At 37.3% G+C, this 23,644-nt stretch overlaps 1 protein-coding gene across 1 annotated transcript in view; it reads right to left on the bottom strand.

The window, feature by feature from the left end:
* CDRT4 (CMT1A duplicated region transcript 4) overlaps positions 1-15,755 on the bottom strand; it is a 28,317-nt gene extending 12,562 nt beyond the window's left edge. Inside the window, 1 exon segment of the mRNA XM_078155735.1 lies at positions 15,569-15,755. Coding sequence (XP_078011861.1) covers positions 15,569-15,593 — 25 coding nt within the window. The 5' untranslated portion in view covers positions 15,594-15,755.
* Between the last annotated feature and the right edge of the window lie 7,889 nt (positions 15,756-23,644).

Genomic DNA, 23,644 nt, shown 5'->3' with positions numbered 1-23,644 from the left:
TTACCCATTGTGACAAGGTTAGATTTATGCCAGGATAAACAGAGACCATACTGATAAGAAACAGTTGGTATAAAACCCCTCAAATCTTCCAAGGGTGGTGGTGGGAAGGATTATTCTCCCCTTGTGTACACATGGTCCCTAGGATTGATGAGCTCAAATTTAAAGTACAATGAAAGTAAAATATAGTTAATGTATATTGATAGTAAGACATAGAGAATATATACAGTATGGCCAAGTAGTAGCTCCCAATTCCTGGCCTTGGAAAATCTTTTATCCTTTTATAGATGCCTCATTAAATTTCCTGTAGTTACAGCTTAATGTTGGGCTTCTTGTCAGAGAGGAGAGGGATTTAAAATGCAGAAAGAGATATACATTTTTAGACATAGGGGAATTTATTTTGTTGGATTATGCATGTTTTGCAATGAAGGTTTTAAAAATGTGGTGTGTTTTTTTTTTCCCTCGAGGGGAGAGGGATGTCTGGGAGCCGAGATGGCAGATTAAGCAGCAAGTCACTCTCATTCTCCCTTACTGACCTCTAAAAAGCCAGAAAATATCACCCCAGGAAAAATCCTGGAACAGCAGACCCAGCAGAAACACAGTGTACAGGAGTCTTTTAGTTCAGAAGGCTTGGGAGATTAACAGGAAAGGTCCCTCTCACTCTGGTGGAAGGAGAGCAGTACATGACAGGAGGCATCCCAGCAAGCCAGTGGCAAGCCCCAACTCAGCAAACCAGCGTGAGACTCTGAGCCCCAGGGTGATGGAGCAAGCAAGCTCCAACACTAAGACCCTTAAGTGCCTCAGCACAGGCAGGGGAACTGATAGGCTCCAGCTTGGAGAACCACCACTTGCACCAGCAGGGGGCATCCTCCAGCAGCCAAACCTCCCCTGGGCTTCAGTGAAGCCCAGGGGAGCAGGTGCCTTCCAGGGTCCATGCCCCTTTCTAACCTTCCCACCCTGAGACCTTTGCTGTAACCCTGGGGAAACAGAGAAAACCCCATTTGGCCTCAGCACACATCAACCATCACCACTAGGATCCCAGTTCAGCACCAAGTAAGCTGCCAGACCCCTACATCCTCCAGCTACCAGCACCTGAGACCCCAGCACACAGCTCCCAGCACAAGAAGCTTGGGCCACTGCCCACTGTGCTCAGCAGGAGAACACAATTTTAAAAGCCAGGAAATAGGCACACACCATGAGCAAAAAAGCAGAAATGGACAATGACCATAGATTCTTTCTATGGGAACAAGGAAGATCAAAAGACAAATCCAGAAGAGGACAACATTGTGAATATACCCACAACCAAAACTGCAAAGGGGAATATGAACTGGTCTCAAGCCCAAAAAGCCTTCTTAGAAGATCTCCAGAAGGATTTTAAAAGTCAAATAACAGAGGTAGAAGAAAAATTGGGAAAAGAAATGAAAAATATGCAAGAGAGAATCAATAGCTTGGAAAAGTAAGGGGAAAAAATTGACTGGAGAAAACAATTCCTTAAAAAAATACAATTGTGTGTGACCCTGCACAAGTCACTTAACCACAACTACTTAAAAATAGAATAAAATAAAATAAATAAAATACAATTGGCCAAAAGGAAAAAAAGTACATTGAAGAAAATAACACCTTAAACAAATAGAATTTGCAAAATGGAAAAGGTGGTACAAAAGCTAATTGAAAAAAATTCATTAAAAATTAGAATTAGGCAAATGGAAGCAAATGACTATAGGAGACATCAAGAATCAGTCAAACAAAATCAAAAGCATGAAAAAAATAGAAGAAAACATAAAATACTTCATTGGAAAAACAATTGACCTGGAAAATAGATCCAGGAGAGATAATTTAAGAATTATTGGTCTACCTGAAAGCCATGATGGAAAAAAAAAACCAGCCTAGACATTCTCTTTCAAGAAATTATTAAGAAAAACTGCCTTGAGGTCCAAGAAGCAGAGGGTAAAATAGTCATAGAAAGAACCCACCAACCACCTCCTGAAAGCACTCCCAAATTGAAAATGCCAAGGAATATTGTAGCCAAATTCTAGAATTATTGGTCAAGAAGAAAATACTGCAAGCAGCCAGAAAGAATTTAAAATCATGGAACCACAGTCAGGATTAACACAAGACTTTGCAGCTTCTACATTAAAAGATCAGAGGGTCTGGAATACAATATTCCATGGGGCAAAGGAGCTTGGATGAAAACCAAGGATCAACTACCCAGCAAAACTGAGTATAATCTTTCAGGGGAGGAGATGGACATTCAATGAAATAGGGGACTTCCAAACTTTGTTGATGAAAACACCAGAGCTCAAAAGGAAATTTGACCTTTAAATACAAGACTCAAGAAAGGCATAAAAAGGTTAACAGGAAAGAAAAAAACCCACATATTCAATAAAGGCAAACTGTAACTCTTGAGAATTGTATTTTTATTATAGCATTTAGAAGGGGTATACATAGACAGAGGGATGGGTATAAGGTGACTTTGATATGATGACTAAAACATTTAATTAAGTGGTGAAAAGGGATTGTACTGGGAGAAGAGGAAAGGAGGAGGCAGAAAAGAATAAATTTTATCACATGAAGAAGCACAAAGACATATTACAGTAGAGGGAAAGAAGGCAGGGAGATGAGCATTGTTTGAACCTTACTGTCATCAATTTGGCTCAAAGAGGGAAAAACATAATCAGTTAGGTATAGAAATCTAACTTATCCTATTTGTAGGAGGGGAAAGAGGAAAGAAAAGGGAGGGAGTGGATAGAATGGAAGGAAGAAGTAGTAAGGAAAAAGGAAAGAAAAGAGAGGGCAGATGGAGGGAGGTGGCGGCCAAAAGCAAAACTCTAGTGAGGAGGGAAAGGGAGAAAAGAGAGAGAAAAGCATATACAGGGAGGAGGGGAAAGATGGAGAGAAAGACATAGATAGTAATCACAACTGTAAATGTGAATGGGATGAATTGTCCCATCAAATGGAAGCAGAAAGCAAAGTTGATTAAAAATCATAATCCTACAATATGTTGTTTACAAGAAACACATGTGAAGCAGAGGATAGACACAGAGTAAGGTAAAAGGCTACAATAGAATACAGTGTGCTTAAGCTTAAATAAAACTAAAAACAAAAACAAAATAGGGGTAGTAATCCTGATCTCAGACAAAGCAAAAGCAAAACTAGATCTAATAAAAGAGATAAGGAAGGAAATTACATACTGTTCAAAGGTATCATAGACAATGAGGTAATATCATCACTAAACATATAAACACCAAGTGTTAGCATCCAGATTCTTAGAGGAGAAATTAAGGGAGATATAGGAAGAAATAGATAGCAAAACTATACTAGTGGGTGACCTCAACCTCCCCCTCTTTGAATTAGATAAATCTGACCACAAAATAAACAAGAAATAAGTTAAAGAGGTGAATAGAATATTAGAAAAGTTAGGTATGATAGACCTCTGGAGAAAATTGAATGGGGGTAGAAAGGAATATACTTTTTTCTCAGCAGAACATGGCACATACATCAAAACTGACCATCTACTAGGGCATAAAACCCCCACAATCCAGTGCAGAAAGGGAGAAATATTAAATGCATCCTTTTCAGATCATGATGCAATAAAAATTACATGTAATAAAGGGTCATGGAAAGATAGACTAAAAATTAATTGGAAACTAAATAATCTAATCATAAAGAATGAGTGGGTCAAACAACAGATGATAGAAACAATCAGTAATTTCATCCAAGAGAATGACAATAATAAGACAACATACCAAAACTTATGGAATGCAATGAAAGTGGCTCTTAGGCGAAGTTCTATATCTCTAAATGCCTACCTAAAATTGAAATTAAGAAAACTATTGAAATTTGTTACTTCAATAAATAAATAAATAAAACTAAGAGCTGGTTTTATGGGGAAAAACCCCGATAAAATAGATCAACCTTTGGTTAATATGATTTTTAAAAAAAGAAAGAAGAAAACAAAATTACCAGTATCAAAAATGAAAAAGATGAATCACCACCAATGAAGAAGACATTAAAACAATAATTAGGAACTATTTTGCCCAACTGTATGCCAAGAAATTTCACAATCTTAGTGAAATGAATGAATATTTACAAAAATACAAACTACTCAGATTAACAGAAGAGGAAAATAAAATACTTAAATAACCCCATTTCAGAAAAAGAAATTAAACAAGCCATTAATGAACTCCCTCAAAAAAAACTCTCCAGAGCAAGATGGATTTACAAATGAATTCTATTAAACATTTAAAGAACACTTAATTCCAATATTATATAGACTATTTGGGAAAATAGGCAAAGAAGGAGTCCTACCAAATTCTTTTTATGATACAAATATGGTGCTGATACCTAAACTGGGAAAACCCAAAACAGAAAAGAAAATTATAGACCAATTTCCCTAAAGACTATAGATGCAAAAATTTTAAACAAAATGCAAAAAGATTACAGCAACTTATCTTGACAATAATACACCATGACGAGACAGGACATACCATGGCAGGGCTGGTTTAAAATCAAGAAAATTATCAGCATAATTGATCATATCAACAACAAAACTAGCAGAAACCATATGATTATCTCAATAGATGCAGAAAAAACTTTCAACAAAATATATCACTCACTCCTATTAAAAACACTAGAGAGCATGGAAATGGAGTCTTCCTTAAAATGATAAGCAACATCCATCTAAAACCATCAGCAAGCATTATATGTAATGGGGATGAGCTAGAAGCACTTCCAATGAAATTGGGGGTGAAACAAGGATGTCCACTGTCATCACTTTTATTCAATATTGTACTAGAAATGTTACAATAAGAGAAGAAAAAGAAACTGAAGGAATTAGAATAGGCAAAGAAGAAACAAAGCTATCACTCTTTGCAGATGCTATAATGATTTACTTACAGAGTCCTAGAAAATAAAGTAAAAAGCTACTTGAAATAATAAAGAAATTTAGCAAAATTGCAGGATATAAAATAAATACATAAATCATCAGCATTTCTTTCTATGATTAACAAAGCACAGCAGCAAGAGATAGAAAGAGAAATTCCATCTGAAGTTACTCTAGACATTATAAAATTTTTGGGCATCTACCTGACAAAACAAAGCAGGAACTATATGAACTATATGAACCAAATACTTTTCACACAAAGTCAGATCTAAACAATTGAAAAAAGTATCAGTTGCTCATGGATAGGCCAAGCTAATATTATAAAAATGACAATTCTACCTAAATAAATTTACTTAGTGCCATACCAAACTACCAAAAAATTATTTTGTAGAGCTAGAAAAAACAATAACAAAATTCATCTGGAAGAACAAAAAGTCCAGAATACCAAGGGGATTAATGAAAAAAAATGCAAGGGAAGGTAGCCTAGATCTAAAACTGTAGCATCAAAACTGCTTGGTACTAATAGATCTAATAGATCAGTGGAATAGTTTAGGTACAAAAGACACAATAGTCAATGACTTCTGAGATAAGAACTCACTATTTTGACAAAAACTGCTGGGGAAACTGGAAAATAGTATGGCAGGAACTAAGCATAGACCAACATCTTACAACCTATATGCCAGGATAAAGTCAAAATGGGTACACAATTTAGATATAAAGGCTAATACTACAAACAAACTAGGAGAGCAAGGAATAATTCACCTGTTAGATTTATGGAGAACAGAAGAATTTATAACCAAACAAGAGATAAAGAACATTATGAAATGCAAAATGGATAGCTTTGATTACGCATTAAATTGAGAAGTTTTTGCATGAAGTCAATGCAACCAAGATTAGAAGGGAAGCAGAAAGCTGGCAAACAATTTTTGCATCCAATATCTCTAATAAAGGCCTCCTTTCTAAAATATATAGACAACTAAGTCAAATCTATAAGAACACAAGTCATTTTGCAATTCATAAATGGTTAAAGGATATGAACAGGCGGTTCTCAGGTGAAGAAATTAAAGGTATCTATGGTCGTATGAAAAAATACTCTAAATAACCATTGATTAGAGAAATGCAAATCAAAACAACTCTGAGGGACCACATCATACCTATCAGATTGGCTAATATGACAAAACAGAAAAATGACACATGTTGGAGAAGATGTGAAAAAATTGGAATACTAATAAATTGTTGGTGGAGTTGTGAATTGATCTAACCATTCTGGAAAGCAATTTGGAACTGTGCCCAAAGGGTTATAAAATTGTGCATACCCTTTGACCCAACAATACCACTTCTAGGTCTGTATCCAAAAGAGATCATACAAACAGGAGAAGGAGTCACATGTACAAAAATATTTGTACTGCTCTTTTTGTGGTGGCCAAGAGTTGGAAGTTGAGAGGATGACCATCAATTGGGGAATGGTTGAACAAGTTGTGGTTTATGAATGTGATGGAATGCTATTGTGCAATAAGAAATGATGAGCAGGAAGATTTCAGAAAAACCTGGAAAGACTTATGTGAACTGATGCTGCATGAAGTGAGCAGAACCAGGAGTACATTGTACACAGTAACAGCAACATTGTGTGATGACTAACTTTGATAGACTTAGCTCTTTTCAGCAATGCAAGGATCTAAGACAACTCCAAAAGACTCATGATGGAAAATGTTATCTAAATCCAGAGAAAGAACAATGAATGAAGGTTGAAGCATACTATTTACTTTCTTTCTCTGTCTCTTCTTTCTTTTTTAGGTTTCTTCTTCCTTATGGTTCCTCCCATTGGGTCTAATTCTTCTTTACCACATGACTAATGTGAAAATATATTTAATATGAATGTATATGTACAGCCTATATCAGATTACACACTATCTTGGGGGGGAGGGTAAGGTGGGAGGAAGAGAAAATTTAAAACTCAAAATCTTATGGATGTGAATTTTAAAAACTAAAAATTAATTAAAAAAAATTTTTTTTTCTCAATGTGGGGTGGAAGCATGGGAGAGAGAGATTATAAATTCTTGCAACAATAAGTAATTTTTAAAAATGTAAACAGCTGTCATGAACTGTAAAATCTAATTAAAACCAATGCCATTAATTAGGCACTAAAATGATACTCTTCAAAGTTAAAAGGATATAAATTGCTACTTTCTGCCCCAGTCAAGTTAGAAGCTCAAGAGAGTGACTTGCAGATTCTGCTTCCAGGAGTCATGATGGCTGAGTAAGCAGTAAATCACCACAGTTCTTCCAAACTCACCTCTAAACAATCATAAAATAGCACCCCAAAACAAAATGCCTCAGCATAGCTGGGGGAACAGGCAGGCTCCAGTTCTGAGAGCTGCCACATGCTTCAGCATAACCTCGGGGAAAGAAGTAACCTTCCAGCACAAAGACCTCCATGTGCTTCATTGTAGCCCTGGGCACACAAACAAACACCAACCCTTTGGGTACCTAAGCAGCTGCCAGGCCCCTGCCATGTGTTTCAGTGTAGCCCTGGGCAAACAGGCAGCCGCCAGCAGCTAGACCACCAATTGCCTCACTATGGTCCCTGGGAAATGCATGCCAAACAACACTGTAAGACCCCAGCTCATTACTGGGTAAGCTGCCAGACCCCTATGGCTGCCACTGCACTCCCCACATCACTCCCTCAGCACAGCACCAGACACAAGGGTCCCAAGTGGGCCCCAGAGTAGCATCAATGCAGCACCAAGTAAACAGCCAAGGCCTACAGTGCTTGGCACAAGAAGCCTGAGACAGAGTCCCTACTGCTGGGGAAGCAGAGCTCAAATTTAAAAGAAAGGGAAAATGCCAACAAAGATAAGCAAAAAACAACAACAACAAAGAATATGACCATAGAAAGTTATTGTGATGACAAGGAAGGATCAAGACACAAACTCTGAAGATGACAACAATGTCTAAACACCTATGCAAAAACCCAAAGAAAAACAGGAAGTGGTCTCGAGACCAGAAAGAATTCATGGAAGTGCTCAAAAAGGAGCTTAAAAATCATATAAGAGAGGTAGAAGAAAAATTGGGAAAAGAAATGCAAGATAATTATGAAAAAAGAGTCAACAGCTTAGACAAAGAAAATAACTGCTTAAAAAAGTAGAATTGGCCAAATAAAAAGGAGACACAAAGATTCAATGAAGAAAACAGCTCCTTAAAGAGTACAATTGTCCAAATGGAAAAGAAAGCACAAAAGCTAATCGAGAAAAATTCTATCTTTTCAAGTTTTCCCCCAAACCATTCCAAATACTTGTTAAAAATGGCTCTAAATAAATTCTAGAGCAGCAGAATCCACAAAAAGAGAGAGTGAAACAAATTTCACACAAGACAACCTGGATGATTGATGGGAAAGGTTGGGAAAGGAGTGCAGTTCAGTGTGAGCCGTGCAGGCAAAAACTGGGACCTCAGTGAACCTGGAGAAGGCCTCAGGAGATTGAATCATTAGCAGTTGTAGTGGTTTCCAGACTTCTCAATGCACAAACACCAAAGACAACTTAGAAGGTCAGTAGGAAAGGTCTGTCAGACCTGGGTGAGAGAGGAGCTTGGTCAGACCCCAGTCCTGGTACAGCCCAGGGAGTAGCTGCTTCCTGAGCTCTTGGCCCACAAATGGTGGGGGGGGTCAAGAGCCTGATCAGAAGGGGATTGCAGGGATCTCTTTGCTGGGTGCTGAGGCAGGATTGTCTTGCTTTGTTCTTAGATCTGGGTCACAGTTCTAAGTGGCAGTCATGAGGTGAGGAGGAGCGTTGGTGTGGTGGAGCTTGTGGTGGTGGTGAAGAGAGAATCTTCGTCACAGTTTGAGGGCAGAAAAGAGGGCTTGTGGTCACTCACAGACCAGAGTACAGGCCAGGAAAGGAGTAAACACCTCGCTCGTGATCATACCACCGTGGAAGAAATGAAAATTTACAAGTACCTAGAAGTATCTCTGAAAACAGCTGCACAAAACCCCTGAAGCTTGGGATAGTATATTTTCCACACTAGAAGCAGATCCCCACCTTAACAAAGAGTTTAAAAGTCAAGTAATTGGTTGGGAACATGAACAAATAGCACAAAAACAAACAAACAAAAAACTCAGACCATAGAATCTTACTTTGGTGACAAAGATCAAAACATACAACCAGAAGAAGACAACAAAGTCAAAGCTCCTACATCCAAAGCCTCCAAGTAAAATATGAATCAGTCCCAGGCCATGAAAGAGCTCAAAAAGGATTTTGAGAAGCAAGTAAGAGAAGTAGAGGAAAAACTGGTAAGAGGAATGAGAGTGATGCAAGAAAATCATGAAAAACAAGTCAACAGCTTGCTAAAGTAGACCCAAAAACAATTCTGAGGAAAATAACACCTTAAAAAATAGACTAACCCAAATGGCAAAAGAGGTCCAAAAAGCCAATGAAGAGAATGCCTTCAAAAGCAGAATTGGCCAAATGGAAACTGAAGTCTAAAAGCACACCAAAGAAAATATTTCCTTAAAAACTAGAATGGAACAAACAGAAACTAATGACCTTATGAGAAATCAAGATATCATAAAACAAAACCAAAAGAATAAAAAAACAGAAGACAATGTGAAATATCTCTTTGGAAAAACAACTAACCTGGAAAATAGATTCAGGAGAGATCATTTAAAAAGTATTGGACTACTGAAAAGCCATGACAAAAAAAAAAAAGAACCTAGACATCATTTTTGAAGAAATTACCAAGGAAAACTGCCTTTATATTTTAAAACCAGAGGGCAAAATAGAAATGGAAAGAATCCGCTGACCACCTCCTGAAAGAGATTCCCAGAGGAAAACTCCTAGGAATATTATAGCCAAATTCCAGAGTTCCCAGGTCAAGGAGAAAATATTGCAAGTAGCCAGAAAGACACAATTCAAGTATTGTGGAAACACAATCAGGATAACACAAGATTTAACAGCTTCTACATGAAGGGATCAGAAGGCATGGAATATAATATTCCGGAGGTCAAAGGAGCTAGGATTAAAACCAAGAATCAACTACCCAGCAAAACTGAGTAGAATCTTTCAGGGGGAAAAATGGATATTTAATAAAATAGAGGACTTTGAAGCATTCTTGATGAGAAGACCAGAGCTGAATAGAAAATTGACTTTCAAGTATGAGATTCAAGAGAAGTATAAAGAGGTAAATAGGAAAGAGAAATCATAAGAGACTTATTAAAGTTAAACTGTTTACATTCTTACATGGAAAGATGATATTTAAACTCATGAGAACTTTCTCAGTATTAGGGTAGTTGGAGGGAAATATATATACACACATATATATAGGTGTGTGTGTACATATGTGGTATATGCATGTATGTGTATATATGTATATGTGAGTGTATATATGTATATGTACATGTGTATATATATATATATATATGAAGAGAGAGAGAGACAGAGACAGAGGGCACAGAGTGAGTTGAAGATGAGGGGATGATATCTAAAACATAAAATTAAGGGGTGAAAGAGGATTGTACTGGGAGAAGGAGAAAGGGAGAGGTAGAATAAGGTAAATTATTTCACATGAAAGAGACAAGAAAAAGCCTTACAGTGGAGGGGAAGTGGAGGAAGGTGAGAGGGAATGAGTGAATCTTACTCTCATCAGATTTGGCTTTAGGAGAGAATAACATACATACTCAATTGGGTATGGAAATCTATCTTATGCTACAAGAAAATAGGGAGGAATGGGATGGGGGGATGATAGAAGGGAGGACAGATTGGGGGAGAGGGAAATCAGAAGCAAACACTTTTGAGGAGAGACAGTGTCAAAGGAGAATAGAATAAATGGGGGGGATAGGATGAAGGGAAATATAGTTAGTTTTTCACAACATGACTACTATGGAAGTGTTTTGCATGATAACACATGTAAAACCTATATGGAGTTGCTTGCCTTCTCAATGAAGGTGGGTGGGGAGGAAGGAAGGGAGAAAATTTGGAACCCAAAGTTGTAAAAACAAATGTTAAAAAATGTTTTTACATGCAACTGGGAAATAAGACATACAGGCAATGGGTTATAGAAATCTATCCTGCCCTATAGGAAAATAGAAGGGGAAGGGGATAAGAGAATGGTGGAGTGGTGAGAGAAGGGACAACAGATTAGGGGAAATGGTATTCAAAATGCATGCTGCCTTGGGGTGGGGGGAAGGGAGAGATGGGATGAGAATTTGGGGCTCAAAATCTTGTGGAAGTGAATGTTGAAAACTAAATATAAATAAATTAATAATAATAAAAAAGAAACCAGAGCACAGATGTAGTTCATTTGTATGTATGTGAAGGGAGATTGAATAAAAGAAAGTATTCCAGATAAAGCAAAAAAAAAAAGTTAGAATTGGGCAAGTGGAAGCTAATATTCTATAAGACATCATGAATCAGACAAACCGATTCAGAAAAAAGGAAGAAAATATGAAATACTTCATTAGAAAAACTACCCTGGGAAATAGATTCAGGAGAGACAATATTAGAATCACTGGGCTACCTGAAATCCATAATCAAAAGGAGGACCTGGACAGCATTTTAAGAAGTTATTACTTACTAACTGTGTGACCCTGGGCAAATACTTAATCCTATTGCCTAACCAAAAAAAGAAAAAAAGAAAAAAAGAGGAAGAAAAAGTTATTAAAGAAAGAACACTGCCCTGCAATTCTGGAACTGGAGGACATCACCACAGGAAAGAAATCACAAGATAAAAACTCCAAGGAATATTATAGCCAAATTTCAGAATCATCAGTGAATGAAAAAATATTATAAATGGGCCAAAAGAAACAATTTAAATATTGGGGAGTAACAATCAAGATTACACAGGACTTGGTAGCTGCAACATTAAAGAATCAGAGGTCATGGAACATGATATTCTAGTTATATTTTTTTCTTTTTTCTGAGGCAATTGGGGTTAAATGACTTGCCCAGGGTCACACAGCTAGTAAGTGTCAAGTATCTGAAGCCAGATTTGAACTCGGGTCCTCCTGACTCCAGGGCCAATGCTCTATCCACCACACCCACTAACTGCCCTGGAACATGATATTCTAGAGGGCAAAGGAGCTAGGACTACAACCAAAAATCACCTATTGTGCAAATTAATAATAATGCACATCAGGAGGGAAAGTGGTCATTCAATGAAATAGAAGGATTTCAAACTTTCATAAGATGAGAACTAAACCAAAAATGAAATCTCCAATAAAAAGGAAAGGAAAACATAAGGGATTCAATAGAGCTAAATTGTTTACATCACTGCATGGGAAGATGATACTTGTAATTCTTTAAAAAAAATGTGTTACTAATAGTACAGCTAAAAGAAACATACATAGACAGAGGGTATAGACATAAGGGAATATGAGGAAATGATATAAAAAGAATTAAAGAAAGAGAAAGAGTAGTACAATGAATGCTGAAGGAAGGGAGAGGAAGAATGGGGTAAATTATTTCACATGAAGAGACACAAAAGACCTATTACAATGGAGGGGAAGATGGGGGGGGCAATGGGCATCACTTGAAGCTTATTCTCATTAGTATTGGCTCAAAAAGGGAATGATATACAAAATCAAATTAATATAGAAATCTATCTTACCCAACAGGGAGGGAAGGAAGGGAGGAGATAAAACAAACGTGGGTGTAGGAACAGACAGAAGGGAGGGCAGATCAGGGGAGGTGGTAGACAGAAGCAAAACATTGGTGATGTGGGAAAAGGTGAAAGGAGAGACAGGACAAATAGGAGGAAGAATAAGATGGAGGGAACCACAAGTAGTAATCATAAGTGTGAATAGGATGATATCTCCCATAAAATGGAAGCAGATAGCAGAGTGGATCAAAAACCAGAATCCTACAGTACGTTGTTTACAAGAAACACACTTGAAGCAGAGAGATACAGAGAGAGTAAAGGTAAAGGGGCTGGAGTAGAATCTATTATGCTTCAGCTAAAGTCAAAAAAGCAAGAGCAGCAATCCTGATCTCAGACAAAGCAAAAGCAAAAATAGACCTAATTAAAACAGACAAGAAAGGAAACTAAATCTTGCTAAAAGTCACCATAGACAAAGAAGCAATATCAATATTAAACATATATGGACCAAATGGTAAAGCATCCAAATTCTTAAATGAGAAATTAGGTGGGTTACAGAAGAAATGGATAGCAAACCTATACTAGTGGGAGACTCAACTGTCCCCTCACAGAACTCAATAAATCCAACCAAAAAATAAACAAGAAAAACACTAAGGAGGTAAATAGAATGTCAGAAAAGGTAGATATGGCAGACTTTTGGAGAAAATTGAGTGGGAAAAGAAAGGAATATACATTTTTCTCCACAGCACATAGTCCCTAAACAAAATTTGACCATGTAATATAGGACATAATACCACAAAATCAAATGTAGAAAGGAAGAAATATTAAATGTATCCTTTTCAGATCATAATGTAATAAAAATTACATTCAACAAAAGGGCAATGGAAAGATAGATTAAAAATTAATTGGAAATTAGGGCAGCTAGGTGGCACAGTGGATACAGCACAGGCCCTGGATTCAAGAGGACCTGAGTTCAAATCCGGCCTCAGACACATAACACTTACTAGCTATGTGACCCTGGGCAAGTCACTTAACCCCATTGCCTGGCCAAAAACAAAAAACAAAAACAAAAACTAATTGAAAATTAAGTAATCTAATGCTAAAGAATCACTAGCATGTGCTCATATCGTTGTGTTCCTGTGTCACATTTTGGTAATTTTGCAATATTTCAAACTTTTTCATTATTATCATATCTGTTATGGTGATCTGTAATCAGTGATCTTTGATATTACTATTGTAATTGTTTTGGGGTGCCATGAACCATGCTCATATAAACAACAACTTAATCGATAAATATTATGTATATTCTGAGTATTCCACAGACTAGATGTTCCCCCATCTCTCTCCTCTCCTCAGGCTTTACTATTTTCTGAGACACAATATTGAAATTTTGACCTCTAAGCTTCAAGTACCACCTGGCAGTTTTCATAGCTATAGTAACATGCTGCAGTTGCTTCAAGACACCTTGAAAAAAAGAAAAACTGTCCACATAGGACACATTATTGAGTACTATATACTATGTATTTGGTCTTAGGCGAACTCAGAGTTATTAGACACAGTTTTGGCCCTAGAAGGACAAGGTCAGTGGAGAGACAGATTATTTGCATAAAAAAGGTAAAAAGTAATACAAATATAAAGAAAGGGTTCACAGAATATGCTACTCACAGATATATTCAAAGAAAGGCTAGTGATTATAATACTGGTCTTGGAGGAAGACCTGATTTCAGATCATGACTCAGACATTTATTTACTTGCAGCATGACCCTGAGTAAGTCATTTAACCTTTGTAGGTCTCAGTTTTCTCATCTTTAAAATAAAGTAGTTGGGTTCAATGACCTTCAAGGTTCCTTTCTGCTCTAAATCTATGATCCCATGATTCCATGAAGTTTTAATGTGTTAATGAGGTATTAGCATCCTGCTATTCTTTTTAACAAAGTATGAACACCTCTATGAGTCAGACGGGAGTAAGGGAGCAAAATAAATACACAAATAAATGAGCCATGGCCTAGTAGAGCTTCCTAGGGGATTCACGAACCGTATAGTTCTTAGACCCATAGTGCACTCTAGAACATAGAAGTAGCAGCTCTGGAGACCTAAATTGTCCATGGAGGAAGGGGAAGCTCACAGGGGAAGCTATACAAGGTAGGGCATGCTTAGGGCTAAAAGAATGGGATGAATATAAACAGTGTTGCTATAGGGGCTCAGAAAGAAGTCTAGTGCAGTAGAGAACACTTCATGGAGCAAGAACCAATCGAGCTTGACCTTAAAGGAAGAATGTGACACTTCTAGATAAACAGAAGGGTAAAAAGAATGAGTGTTGGCAGGACAGGAAGGAATTGCAGAAAGAGAGAATGATGAAAACATAAATTTCCTTTACTTATCTGACTCTGCCCCTTAACTACGCTTAATAAGTACTTGTTCATATTTTTACTTAATTTCAATGTTTCATATTTTTCCAAGAAGAAAAAAGGGTAAATGTGGCTCTCAATTAATTTCTTTTCTCCTAATGGATCAGAGGCCCTTAAGAGTAAAGTAATCAATCTAGAGCTGGAAGGAATCTCAGAGACCATCTAGCCCAACAACCTCATTTTACAAATTTAAAGAAGAGTGAAGATCAGAGATTAATGATTTGCACATACAGGCCACAAAGAAATGTGTCAGATGTAGAATTTGAGCCCAGGTTCTCCAACTCCAAACTATTCTACTTCTCTAAACTTTCCCTAACTTGGTATAAACTTTCTCAGCCCTCCCAAGTCTATCAAACAGTTGATCGACTATAAAAGAAAGGGAAGAAACCTCTGAAAATACTAATGCTTACTAGGAATTTAAAAGAACTGAAGATTTTAGGAATCATCAATTAAAAAACCCTTTTGTGATATGGCTAACTAATTTTCTAATTATTCTTTTAAAAGTCAGATTTATTATACTGTGGACTTTCCTATACTGGAAAACACCAATATTTGAAGAACTACAGAATACAGCTGAAAGTCGGCCACCAGGCAGTGAACTGTTTGGACAAAGTGTTCTAAGGGATGGGTTTATGATCTGCATTATTAGTTGGAAAGATGATGACTTGAAATGTTAAAGTATATAATGCATTTTTACCTGTGTTATTTCTAAAGATCACCATATTGTTTCTGTTTCTTCTCTTCTTTCTCCTGCCCTGTGATCATTTACTGTTTTTTATAGTTTTCTCCCTTCTCTACTTTCCCATTGAAGTTTCTCTTTTCCCCCTTTATGCTCTTCTAATCAGTCTGCTTCTTCCTTCTCTCTGTGGCTTCTGTTACTATCTTACTGCCTACAGCTAAGTTGGAGGATTGTGACATCATCAATTGCCAAGCTTCCCTATCTTTTTTCTCCCTCCTCCATCCTCTTTCTCCTCGGTACTTTAGTGAATTTGTATATTATAAACTTACAGGTGAAGATGAAAAAACAAATGATTGGTGAGATAAACCTTGCTCTACTTACTCAGCCATAATTCTTGGAATCCCAGACTATTATGGCTACAGGAGTCCTTAGAGAACATTGAATATAATTCTGGCATTTTCTAAAGGTGAAAAGTTGAATCCCAAAGGAAAAGTAATTTGCCTTTGATCACAAAGCAAGACCAGGGCTCAACCATTGGGCAATAAGTAGTCCTCAACATTTACCATTAAGGAGTCTACTCTTTATTCCAATGAAGAACTCAATGTCAGCATTTTTCCACCTTCCTCCCAATTAGCCAAAGAAAGCTTCCTTCCATGTTCTTCTCCTGAAGGAAGATGTTCATGAGTTTTAAGGATGTGGGCATAACAGCAGATTTGGGAGTGAGGATCATCTAGATCAAACTTGAATATTAAACAAGATCTTAACTGCTATGTGAACATTAATCACACATCTACATTTAGTCACCAAGCCTTACTCATTATTCCTTTGAAATTAGCTTCTTATGTTTTTTTTTCTCCTCTCTATCTTAAATATGTCACGTTGCACTTGGATTACTGACATTACTGTGACAGCTCTGAGTTAGTCCTCTTGCCTCTAGGCTCTTCCTAACCTCTCAGCTGCTAACCTTGTTTTATATTTCACTGAAAAAAATTAAGCCATTTGCCAAAAACTCCCTCTTCTCCTCTGACTACAAGTTCAAGTTATATAACCTCAACTGGGCCTTCACTCCTGCAAGGCAATCCTTTATGCTTCCCTAACTAACTCACTCTCTCACTCACCATACTGGCTCTTCTAAACCTTGTCATCCTTCCTAAAACCTCCTATGGCTCCCCCTTCCCCAACTCTCTAACCTGAGAACATTCCCTCATATTTTACTAGGTCAGCTAGGTGGCACATCTAGTGCCAGGCATGGAGTCAAGCATATTTGAAATTCAAATTCTGCCTCAGACGATTACTAGCTACATGTCCCTGGGAAAGTCACTTAACCCATTTACCTCAGTTTCTTCATCTATAAAAAGGGGATAATAATAGTACCTAATAATTATAAAGTGCTTAGCACAATGTTTGGCACATAGTAAGCACTACATAAATATTAGCTATTATTATTACTGAAAAAATAGAAATAATTTGCCAAGGGTGCCCTCTTCTCCCCTACTCCTCTTCTCACATCACTCAAACATCTTATGCCACTATCTTCATTCTGTCTTACAAGAAAATATGGCCCTTCTCTTTGCCAAGGCCAACAGTTACATGCATAAGTAATCCTATTCCATTCTATTTTCTACAGCAGATAGCCCTATCACTCCCACTCTTTCATTTATCTTTCATCTCTCCCTACATGCTTCTTCTGTATGCTTCCCTACTGCCTACAACCATGTCTGTGTCTCTCTCATCCTCAAAAAACTCTCATTCTCTCTTATCCAGTCAAGTCCTTTCCTTTCTATCTTTATAACATCTCTCATAGACACTCTTTTCTCTCCCCTGACACTGCAACCATCCTAGTGCAGGCCATCGTTACCTCACATCTGAAGTATTGCAATAATCTGCGGGTTGTCTCCCTGATTCCAATAATCTGATTTTTATTATTTAAACTAGTCATACTAGAACCCTCTAGCCAGACTGGTTCCCTCACTGTCCCTGAAACCCATTATTTCTAACTTCCCTAAGACTGTTGAGAACACTACCATCCTGCTAAGCACACCAGTCAAAACCATGTCCCCTCTACTTCCTGCATATCCTGGAACTTCCAACAGTGCCTAGAGCCTCCTCATCCTGGAACAGACTATCACCATTGCAACCCACTTACCTCAGACTGTCCTTTTACAAGGCCTGTCCAACTTCTCCCATCCTCAAGAATCTCCATTTTATTGAGGGGCTGAAGCTAGACTGTCATTTTTGTCCTCCCCATCTTGTTCTTATTTTCTCTGGATTTCAAAACCATGCCCACTTCCCTGCCCATCCCCTTCTCCCTTTTGTGTGCTGTATTTCCCCATTAGACTTCTTGTCTAATAAACCTCTTGAGAGCAGAGATTGTCTTTCTTTTTATTTGTATTTTTAACCCCAGGGCTTAGCATAGTGCCTGGCATATTTTAAGCCCTTAAAGATTTTTTCCTTTTTCCCTCCCTCCCTTCCTTCCTCACCAAAGAAAACTGGTCTTGATTCCTAACTGAATTTTGCTCTTATTACAGATAAGTCATTTAGCCTTTTTAAGAAATGCATTTATAAATATCACATCACTCTCCTATCTCATAAGGTTGTTTGGAGGAAATCAATGCTGTTTTACTTGACTGAATTTCCCTCCCTTAGTCTCTCTCCCATCAAAATCCATTTTTTTCCTTCAAGATCCTGCTCAAATCATATCTCTCCCTGAAGTTTGCGCTAGTGTAGTAGAAAGAACGTGAATTTGGAATCACAAGACCTAAATTTGAATCCTATCTATGCTACTTACTACTACCTATATGACCATGGGTAATGACCTACTTCTGGGCTTCTGTTTCCTAATCTGTAAAGAGAGAGAGCTGGGCCAGACTCCTCTGGCTTATAATAACTATCAAGTCTGAAGTGCGTATTACGTGCCTATTATTGTGCTAGGCACTGTAAGTGATATAAAATAAGACAGGAATATGCCTTAATTCACATATCCTCTGGAAATCTATCTTGCCCTGTAGGAAAATAAGGAAGAAGGGGATAAAAGAGCAGGAGTCGGGGGGAGGGAATGATAGAAGGGAGAGCAAATTGGGGGAAGGGGTAATCAGAAGCAAACACTTCTGAGGAGGGACAGAGTCAAAAGAGAGAATAGAATAAACGGGGGGCAGGATAGGATGAAGGGAAATAGAGTTAGTTTTTCACAACATGACTACTATGGAAGTGTTTTGCGTGACTACACATGTATAACCTGCATCGAGTTGCTTGCCTTCTCAATGAGGGTGGATGGGGAGGGAGGAAGGGAGATAATTTGGAACCCAATGTTTTGAAAACAGATGTTAAAGATTGTTTTCACATGCAACTGGGAAATAAGATATACAGGCAATGGGGTATAGAAATCTATCCTGCCCTACAGGAAAATAGAAGGGGAAGGGGATAAGAAAAGCTGGAGGGATAGAAGGGAGGGCAGATTAGAGGAAGGGGTATTCAGAATGCATGCCATCTTGGGGTGGGGGGAGAAATGAGATGGGGAGAAAATTAAGAACTCAAAGTCTTCTGGAAGTGAATGTTGAAAACTAAAAATAAATAAATGAATTTTAAAAAAGACATCCTCTGAGGCAGGTAAAGTGGAAAAATACTATTACAGGATCATATAAAAATCTCTTTAATAAAAGTCACACATCCAAAATTTGGAGGCAATTAACACATATTTTTGAGACAGTTAACAGGCAAGTAGCCAAAAGATATAAACAGTTCTTAAAATCACTTTAAACTATCAACAATCATCTAAAAAATGTTCAGAATTGCTAATAAACAGAGAAAGGTAAATTACTTCATACTCTTCAAATTGATTAAAATTATGAAAGAAAAGATAAGTGTTGGCAGGGGCATGGGGAAAAATATGCACACAAACTGACTGCTGAAAGACCTGAAAGACTTGGTCATTTTAAAAAGCTGTCCTATTTCATCTCTTCTCACACTCTTTGAAAAACTCTGAATTCTGGCTGCTAACATCATTACTCAATTGAAATTGATCTCTCCAAAATTACCAATAACTTCTTAATTGCCAAAGTTAATGGTCTTTTCTTAGTCATTATCATTTGTCAACCTTTCTGAAGTATTTGACAGTGATGGACACCCTCTCCTCCTGGATATTTTTTCCTCTAGGTTTTTAATGACACTGTTCTCTCTTGGTTATTATCCTTTTATCTGTATAAGTGCTTCTTTTCAATTTCCTTTGCTGAATTATCCATGCCACACTCCTAACTGTGGGCCCGCCCTTCTTTCTGGGTGACCTCATTAACTTCCATGATTTCTGTTATCATCCTTATGCAGATTACTCCCAGATCTCTATAACTGGACCTAGTCTCTCTCTTGAGTTCCAATACAGTGTTACTCAAATGACTGATTTTTAAAATAGATTTTTGTTTTTGTTTTGTTTATGCTAGTTTTTATTTTACATCAGTAGCACTGGTAACTTTGAACAAGTAAACACAAGCTTTACTTAATTTATCAAAGAAGAAAGTATTCAATACTATGAATTATTAACTTCAGCCCCATTAGAGAAAAAAACTTCTGTAGTCATTACTTTGAATCTTAACCTGTGTAAGACTAAGATTGGATATCTGAAAAATGATGTGTCCTTGAAGAATTTTGACATTCATTTGAAGACAAACTTGTTAATACACTTGGAGAGGATTCTGGGAAGATGGTGGAGTAGGAAAGAAAATTCCAAGCTCTCCAGATTTCCCCCACAAACAAGATAAAACAGTGCCTCCAGGCAAACATAGAGCAGTAAAAACAAATAAGAGTGGGGTCAGAACAATGGTCCTCTTAGGACAATCACAGAAAATCAGAAGAAAAATCACAGGACTGAGGTTTGGTCCCTGAGAAGTATAAATACCTTAAGGCTAGTTCCACTGAAACAGCAAGCAGCAGCCCTGGGACTAGCTAGATTGTCAGCCCCATCTACAGGAATTTTTGTCTCCTGGACAGTGTGGAGGGGTGAGCTAAGGAAGATTGAGGGAACCTCTGCTAATAAGGAATGCCAAACCCAGCTGTGTTTCTTAGATGCTGCCCTGGGTGAGAAGGAAGCTGCACATGTCTGTGAGTGCTGAAGCAGTGGGGTGGGGACACCACTGGCTGTGGGCACTTACAGGAGGGTGGAGGTCTTGGGTTCCAGTTCCAAGCTACAGGGGAGAACTGAAGGAGGATCTGTGGCAAGATCCCCCATAACCCAGGACCACAGGTGATTACAAAAATAAGCTACTAAAAGTAAAAAAAAAAAAATGAGCAAAGGAGAAAGAATCCAGCCATAGAAAGTTACTATGGAAATAGAGAAGACCGAGGTTTGTCTTCAGAGGAGGATATTGAAACAAAAGCCTCTCCTACCCCAAAAAGTAATGTCAAATGGTCACTTGCCCAAAAAAGAATTCACAGAAGGACTTAAAAAAGAATTTAAAAATCAAGTGAGAGAGACTGAGAAAAAATTAAAAGGAAAAATAAAAACCATCCAAGAAAAACAAGAAAAGAAAGTCAACCAATTAGAAAAGGAGATCCAGAATCTTAAGGAAGAAAATGACTTCTTGAAAATTAGAACTGGGCAAGGGAAAGCCATCGAAGTTGTACGAGACCAAGAAATAATAAAACAAAGTATAAAGAATGAAAAAAATAAGAAAATATGAAAAATCTTATAAAAAATGATCTGGAGAACAGATCAAGAAGAGAAAACATCAGAATAACTGGGCTACCTGAAAGCTGTGATCAAAAAAAGAATCTTGAAACAATACAAGAAATAATTAAAGAAAATTGTCCTGAAGTGTTAGAAAAAGAGGGTAAAGTAGAAATAGAAAAAATACACCAATCACCACCTGAGATTCTATGAGGAAAATGTACAGGAATACCACTGTCAAATTCTGAAACCCCCAGATCAAGGATAATTATGAGCAACAAGAAAAAAAAATTAAATATGGTGGTGCCACAATTAGAATCACACAAGACCTAGAGGCAGCAACACTAAAAGACCACAGATCTTGGAACACTATATATCAAAAAGCAAAAGAACTGGGGTTGTGGCTGAAAATACCATAACCAGCAAAGTTAAGCATAATTCTGAACAGAAAAAAAAGGACATTTAATGAATTGTCGAATTGTTTTTAAAAAAGCCCTGAACTTAATAGATTTAACATATAAGATCCAAAAGAAATATAAAATACATATCAAAGACTCATTACAAGGGACTCAATAAGGATAGACTGTTTACCTTTTATATGAGGAAATATAAAACACATATCTAAGATTGTTATTAGTAATTGGGTAGTTCATAAGAAAGATTGGGGTACACCTGAATATGATATGACTTTAAAAAGTATAACTGTTTAGGAACAGGTAAAAAGAGTAATTATTTTATACAAATGAGGTATGAGAGGAAGAACCAACACAGAGACACAGAGGAATTAGATGGGGGAGGAGGGCTGATATTTCTGGAATCCTGCTTTCATCAGGAATCAGTTTAAGAGGGAGAAATACATATATATTTAGAAGCAATACATATACACATACATATATCTATATGTGTTTTATATATGTCATCTAAATTCAGAAATAAAAGGCTAAGGGGCTAGGAAAGAGGGAGAAGATAAGGGAAGGAGTTTTAGGGGGGAGAGTGAGGGAATAGGATAAGGGGGGTTAATACAAGGGTGTTTAGATTAACAGGAATGGGAGGATAAGGGAGGGATCCTTGGAGGGGGAATTGGTTAAGTAATAGGAGGGCAATTAGCAGGTAGAAGTAAAGTAGAGGAGTCAGAAGGGATAGGAAATAAGATATATACAGAGACATAAAATAAAGGCCAGGAGTAGAATTCATTAGGAGAAAAAAAAAGCAGAGGTAGTAATCATGATCTTAGAAATATAGGGAAACTACAATACACATCAGTCATGTTAATCAATATTATGTTAGACTAGTGTCAGGTTGGAATATTGCTGTGGTGTAAGAAGTGACAGGTTGGCAGACTTAGAAAAACATGGAAAAACTTGGACTCATGAAGGAAGAGGTTATCCAACCTTAAAAAAACAGAAAAGTATGTATAGTATGGTCTTACATAGATGCATATGTATGTATATGCATGTGTATGTGTATATACACATATATGTGTGTATATACACATGTGTGTGTGTATGTGTGTATCCACTTAATTGTAGCCTTCTTAGGGGAAGGGGTGGAGGAAAAGGGAAAAAGAGCAAAGTAAAAAGTGCACAGCGGAGAACAAAAGAAAGGTTAAAAGAAAAGATGAACAGCTCTGAACACAATGCATAAATATCTATTACACAGGTTTTCTTGAAATAGAAATTTATTGCTGTATATTTTGAATCCTCTCTTATGTTCTGCTGTGCACAAGTGAATGCTTTTTATTTCTTTTCTTATTTTGTATCTAAGTTTACAATATGTTTCTTTTTCTTTTCTTGTGTATTTAAGTTTAAAATAAATTTTAAAAAAGAGGGGAAAAAAATAAAAGCTACATTTTACAATAATAATAAAAAAAGAACATATGATCTCTTTACAAGAAAAAATGTGGGAGTGAAGCCAAGATGGCATAACAGAGGAAATACTACAGATGAGCTCTCCCAACATTTTCCTCCAGAGAACTTTAAAATAATGCCTCAAATTGAATTCTGGAATGTCAGAGCCAACAAAAGGCTGGGGTGAAACATTTTCTACAGAAATTTATGAGTTGAGAAAGAGAAGTCTGTGACATAGGGGTGGGGGTTGCCCAAAGGGCAGCAACACAAACTGAAGGTCTTGGATGTGGTGACAACAGCAAATAGAAGTTTTGGGAGCTCTCAAGCCAAAGGTAGTAAGGGGATCAGGAAACTGGTCAGACAGAGATTTCAGGGGACTCTGGTGCTAGAACTAGGTGCTGTTTGGCAATTTCATTGCCTATACCCACTTCTGGGCTGCAGTTCTAGGGCAAAGAGGAGCACTTTCATTCACAAAGGATTAGGAGCCCAAAAAAGCAGCATTGCTTATAGCTGCAAACAATCAGAAGCCCTTCCTAACTCTGCCCAGATCACACCAATTTGGAAGCAACAAAAACTTTGAAATCCCCAGAA

This window comes from Phascolarctos cinereus, unplaced genomic scaffold (assembly GCF_003287225.1).
Source record: "Phascolarctos cinereus isolate Bilbo 61053 unplaced genomic scaffold, phaCin_HiC Scaffold_5;HRSCAF=322, whole genome shotgun sequence".
Taxonomy (NCBI): Eukaryota; Metazoa; Chordata; class Mammalia; order Diprotodontia; family Phascolarctidae; genus Phascolarctos; species Phascolarctos cinereus.
Note: the sequence above shows the minus strand (reverse complement) of the source record. Positions and strands in the feature narration are given on the sequence as shown.